The 6254-nt window shown below is 43.7% G+C and overlaps 1 protein-coding gene across 1 annotated transcript in view; it reads left to right on the forward strand.

Annotated features, from left to right (window-relative positions):
• Positions 1-1730, forward strand: part of LOC108251449 (megakaryocyte and platelet inhibitory receptor G6b-like) — a 3443-nt gene extending 1713 nt beyond the window's left edge. The window contains exons 2-3 of the mRNA XM_017441767.3: positions 208-561; positions 726-1730. Coding sequence (XP_017297256.1) covers positions 208-561; positions 726-913 — 542 coding nt within the window. The 3' untranslated portion in view covers positions 914-1730. The remainder of the gene's footprint in view (positions 1-207; positions 562-725) is intronic.
• The last annotated feature ends 4524 nt before the right edge of the window (positions 1731-6254 follow it).

Genomic DNA, 6254 nt, shown 5'->3' on the forward strand with positions numbered 1-6254 from the left:
CTGCCTGTCTGCCTGTCTGTCTGTCCTCCTGTCTGTCTGTCTCTCTTCCTGTCTGTCTGTCTGTCTGTCTGCCTGTCTGCCTGTCTGCCTGTCTGTCTGCCTGTCTGCCTGTCTGCCTATCTGTCTGTCTGCCTGTCTGTCTGTCTGTCTGTCTGTCTCCCTGCCTGCCTTTGACCTCTCTGCTCTGTGTTGTTTCCTCTCCTGCAGATCAGATAAACATCCCAGCTGAACCTGGACAGACCATCACTCTGTCATGTGATGCTGTCAGCTTCAGGCCAATCAGGGTTGTAGACTGGAGCAGAACTGATCAGAACCCAGTGAACACCATCTTGTTCCAGAATGGAAAGCCACATCCAGACATCCTGGATCTGTCTTATAAGGGTCGGGTGGAGTTAAAGGACAGACAGAACGGAGACGTGTCTTTGATTCTGAAGAACGTGACGACTGCTGACAGCGGAACATATGAGTGTCACATTCAGAGAGGAACAAACCACAGTGGGACAGGTGTTTATGAAAATAAACTCCTCAGCATCATCTACCTGGATGTTTCTCCTCCTCCAGGTGAGTTGTGTCAGAGTGTTTGTCTGAAGCAGCTTCCTGATGTTTGTTGTTGATGAGACTCTGTAGAAAGCAGCTGCTCTGAGGTCAGGAGATAATGTGTGACAGCAGCTTGAAGATCATCACCTACCTGACAGCTCACACTCACACCTCGTTCTCTGCTGCAGGAGACCAGGCTGGAGGAGCAGGAGGACTGACTGCAGCTCTGGTAGTTCTTACTGTAGCTCTTGTTATAATTCTTGCAGTGATTCCTGTTATTGTCTGGAAGAGGAAGAATTCCTCTCCTCCTCCTCCTCCTGATGAAGAAGCAGAAAAACCTCCACTGATCAAAGAAGAAATCCAAAATTTTCAGTAACAGCAGCAAACAGAACAGAGTGCTCCTTAACTTCATCTTCTCTCAGTGAGAAAAAGGAAACTTCAACAACAACCTGTTTGTTGCTGCTCCTCACTGCATCAATCATGTGTCTCCTCCATGAACTGCCACCTTATCGTGGTGGAGGGGTTTGAGTTCTCACAGGATCCTGGGACTTCTGTTGTCTGGAGCTTTCAGCTCCTGGTAGGGTCTCCCAGGACAAACTGGTCCCAGGTGATGAGACAGACAAAGAGCAGTTCAGACAGATTTTCAAACAACAATAAGACTAAAAATGTTTTCTTCTTTCATTTGATCCAGTTTGATTGTGGACTTGGTCAGAAATACGTGACATTTACTCAAATCAACAATTAAAAAAAAAAAATCTGGTCCATCCACACATGCTGATGCAGTGAGGACAGAGATTTAGAGTCTGAAGAGACAGACTAAAATAATAAAACATGAATTATATCAAAACTACAGAGCAAAGCTTTGAAATGTTTATATGTCCTAAAACCTTTTACTGTAAACCTTTGAAATAAACAGGATGATTGTCTAAAAACAGTCAAACATTTAAATTTAGAAAGTCCTTAAGTAGAAAATACTGTGACTTCTGAAAGGTTATAAGGAGCACTCTGTTTTTTTTGCTGTTGAAAACAGTCATGTTTTATCTCTTGTTTTCAACAATTAAACAATAAAAAACATTTATTCTATTTGTATTTTTCTCAGTTATCAGCTCTTGGTTTTTGTGGTGAAATGAGTTTTTCTCTGAGTTTGATCATAAAATGTTTATTATGTGTAAATAAAATCACTTTTAACTGCAGCTTCTGTTTGGGTCATGCTTTGTTTTTGTTTTTTAATGTGAAACAAACATTAACCGTAAAGTTAAACCTGCTCATCTCTGTCTGCCATCCAGAGGAACTGATTTAAAGTCAACCTGGCATCAGTAGCTGCTGACTTGGGCTCAGTCCAAAGTGTCCAGATGATGTCAGGAAGTGAGGCTCAGAGAGACAAAGGAGGAAACTGCAGCTTGATGTTGTTTAATCTGTTTCCCTTCATCACCTCACAGACTGACAGAGGAAGAAGTTCACACACACTGAATCCTGGGAAATACTTAAAGATCAAACCTGATGGTCTGAAACCCATATTCCCTTCAAAAAACATCAGAACATATGACAAACTAAAGATTTACAATTAACAAATGTAATAAGATTTGTTTCAGATATTCTTTACAAGTTGGTTAGTTTTGACTGACAAACTGGAGTTATTCTAGGATAATCCTATTATAAATATTTTTTAATTAACTAGTTTAACTTGATGAAGTGTTTTGTCTAAAACAGGTGAGCGTTCAGGTGAGGCTGAGGATCACTTCCTCCTGCAGCTCATGGAAACTTTGACGCAAACATGATGTGTTTCTGGTGGAAACAGCCCGCCGGGTCACATGATGAGGGCTGGTCTCATTACAGTCCTGTTTTCTCTGTATTTATCAGTGTTTAGTGTCATGAATGTTTGTGTTTAAACACCTGTCTGCAGGTAGAACAGAGTTCTGAGCCGAGTCCAGAACTTCCCTTCTTAAAACCACATGAGTAGAACCTCTTACAGCTGCTGCCTGTCTTCTTCAAGGCTTTAAATCTTAAATTAAACATTAAATAAAAATGAACTGCTGCCAATTACAGGAAAAAACAACATCCATTTCCTGTAAGTCAGCTCTGTGGGCTGAACCAGAACAGAAAGTGAAATAATGAACTAGTTTTGACTTTATTTGGTTAAAGATGGAGTGAGAACAAACAGAGTCACTCTGTGTTCAGCTGCTCTGTAACCTGAAACCACTGGTTTGAATTTCAAATGGGACACAAACTGGGAGACCTGACATTTGAATGAAGAGAGACTAAAAGATCAACAAAACCTGCAGAACTCATAGTTTTTGTTTCTCAGCTTCAGTGATATTTTCAAAGATTAACAGAGTTTTATTGTAAAAGTAAACTTGGACTCAATTTAATCAGATGAGAAATAAAAGATCTTTAAAAATGAAGAAGTCTGGTTGCTTTATTTAAACCCTCAGTGAGAACCAACAGTTCCTTTTCTTTAATTTGCCGACAGCCTTTTAGACCCAGTCGAACAGGAGCCGCTCCCACAGATGACGGCACGTTTATCCTCTGTTAACCCTTAACAAGCCGCTTCTGAAAACAGCTTCCTGTTTTATAGAAAGCCTGGATCAGACCTTAAACAGCTAACTGCTCCTGTAACAAAGAGCTTGTGTCATCATTTCATTTTGTCCTCTAGAACAAAGAAACCAAAGTCAAACTTATAAAGTTCAGGTTGGATATTTCCCTGAAACAGGTTTGGTGTCAGAGGGCATTTCAACAAAAACAGAACTGCTTCTCTGAGTGAATTAGTTTCTACATGTGACCAATCTGCCCAAACCTGCCAGCTTAGAATGATAACAAAGTTGTTGTTTAACTGCTGTGGGTAATGACTGTGCCTCCCTGCCTCTCCCTCCCCCACACTGACTGAATCTGACAGTCTCAGCTCCGAGCTGCTGCCTGACCTTTGACCCTGCATGAATCTGCTGACCAGCTCTGCAGCTCCAAGTTTCTGCTGTGAACATGACTTCTTCCACTCAGCTCCCTCAGTCTGACAGCAGAGCTCTTTTTATTCTGCAGATGCTGAATGCTTCAGTGTTTCAGCAGCTAAATGCATGAGTGCATGTTTGTTGTCTGAGTAACAGGCTGATGACCGTCCTCTCATGGAAAGTCCCGACTGTTCAGTCCCATGTGACCTAACATGAACCCAAAGAGAAACCAGAACCTGACAGCAGGTTCCTGTCTTGTTCCAGAGGTCTGGATGATGTTCACCTCTTCAGTATTTCAACACAATGGTTACTAAGGGGGTGAATAGTTTTGCAACCTGCTACAGTATCTTTAACTGCATGAAACAAAGTGATAAACTGGTGTTTTATTGTTTTATTTCTCTTTAATATAAGAGCCTTCAGCATGTTTTCCAGGCACAGCTTCGGTTCCTCTGCAGAAAACTGAATTTGTTGTTGTTTGAAACAGTTCTGCTGAAATTCAAACTGCGCCACATCCTCAGCCTGAATCAGGAAGTGGGTTCTACAGAGAAACAAACTCCACCTACTGGAGGAGACGCATCATTTCCTGATTATTCTTCTATGTGCAAAAAAATAAAAAAGGTAACATGAGCTGAACTGAGTTTGGTGTATTTTCCTCTCTGATGCTCAGGAGGAATTCACTTATATTCCTTTTATTCCTTTTCTATCAGAACCCCCCTCACCTGTCTGTGTTAGAGCCAACAGAACCCCCCTCACCTGTCTGTGTTAGAGCCAACAGAACCCCCCTCACCTGAGTCCTCACTCTCTCTCTGCCCTCCAGCTGAGCCTGAACCACACCTCACCTCCACACAGATCTGCTGAGACTTTCTGTGTTCCTGGGTTTGGTTTTAGGTTCTCTGTTTGCATCACGGGTCTTCAGGTGGTTTGGAAGCTGCAGAGTTCATCTCTGACTCTGATCAGGACTTGTTTGTCACCATTCTAACATGAAAACATCCTTAAATTCATTACATTAGGAAGAAACACAAAGTTCTGTGAATATCTGAGGTTCGGGGCTTGGTCCTGCAGCATCAGTGAGGGTTCACCTCAGACCTACAGACTTCATGAAGTCTAAGAAACTGGTTTGTGTTGCTTCAGACAGGAAGAATTCATTTATACATCTCTGTAGAAAGCAGCTGCTCTGAGGTCAGGAGATAATGTGTGACAGCAGCTTGAAGATCATCACCTACCTGACAGCTCACACTCACACCTCGTTCTCTGCTGCAGGAGGACAGGATCAACAAACAGGAGGTGGAGGGAACCAGGCTGGAGGAGCAGGAGGTGGAGGGGACCAGGCTGGAGGATCAGGAGGTGGAGGGGACCAGGCTGGAGGATCAGGAGGTGGAGGGAACCAGGGTGGAGGATCAGGAGGTGGAGGGGACCAGGCTGGAGGATCAGGAGGTGGAGGGGACCAGGCTGGAGGATCAGGAGATGGAGAGAACCAGGGTGGATCTGTTGGACTGACAGTTGGTCTGTCAGTTTCAGCTGTTTTTGTTGTTGGTTTTGAGGGTGAGTGGTTGTTTGTCTTGTGTGTCCCTGTGTGTCTCTGTGATAGACTGGACACCTGTCCAGGTGTCCCCCGTCTCTCATACAGGGACTGCTGGAGAGACACCAGCTGCCTGAGACCTGGAATGGAGGAGTGGGTAAAGATGATGGACGGACGGACGGATGTTGGATGGATGGATGGATGGATGGATGTTGGATGGATGGATGACGGACAGACGGATGGATGGATGGACCTAATCTGAACTGATGAGCAGCAGCCCTACAGCTGGGTCTATGTTCTTCTTGTCTTTAGTTGTATTATTTAATGTTTTTGGTTTTTCTAAGCCAGGACTGAGTCTGTCTGAAGCATCGCTGCTCTTCTCTTCATTCAGTGAACTTTATTACAGTTGGATTTCTGCTGTTTGTCTCAATAACTGGGAGATTTCAGGTTGTTGGCTTTAAAAAGTTTTATTTTGTTCATTTGAGTTGTTTGGTTGTGTTTCACTGTTTCCCATGGATTTCTACATCAGATCTTTCTTTTTGTCTCAGTGTTAGTGAGTTGTTTTTTAAACAGCAAGATAAAATGTCTGAATGTAAAACAGGCTGCAGTCGGGACAGGTTTCATTTCTGTGGAAATGAGTCAGAAGGCGTTTCCCTGCAGCCAGTCAGTAAACATCCCCCACCCTGCTGCAGATCTGCTGCTGCTGGGAAATCACGTGGTGAATTCCTGTTAACCCTGAGGGAGTATTTAAATAAAAACAGCTCACATTTCTGTCTGTTTGTTGTCAAACCTGAATCAGATCAGGTCTGTTTGTCTGCAGGTTTCAGGGTTTGGGTGTTTTGTAGTTTCTTACTTCTAACTAAGAAACAAATGGTCTAAAAGCTGTTTTACTCTAAATAAACGTGACAGGAAGAAAACAAAAAGAGGAACTGATTTCTGTCTCCCTTCCCCCTCAGACTGAGACAGCTTGATTCTCACATCTGTGGTTTCAGCTCAGAGCAGAGAGACTTCAACAACTGCTGCAGTCAGAACCAACCTGAGGGTGGGGGTTCTGTCCTCAGAACATCCTGCAGGGTGGGGGTTCTGACCTCAGAACATCCTGCAGGGTGGGGGTTCTGACCTCAGAGAACATCCTGCAGGGTGGGGGTTCTGACAGATTGAGAACATCCTGCAGGGTGGGGGTTCTGACCTCAGAGAACATCCTGCAGGGTGGGGGTTCTGACAGTCTGAGAACATCCTGCAGGGTGGGGGTTCTG

The sequence above is a fragment of the Kryptolebias marmoratus genome, linkage group LG7 (genome assembly GCF_001649575.2).
Source record: "Kryptolebias marmoratus isolate JLee-2015 linkage group LG7, ASM164957v2, whole genome shotgun sequence".
In the NCBI taxonomy this organism is placed as follows: Eukaryota; Metazoa; Chordata; class Actinopteri; order Cyprinodontiformes; family Rivulidae; genus Kryptolebias; species Kryptolebias marmoratus.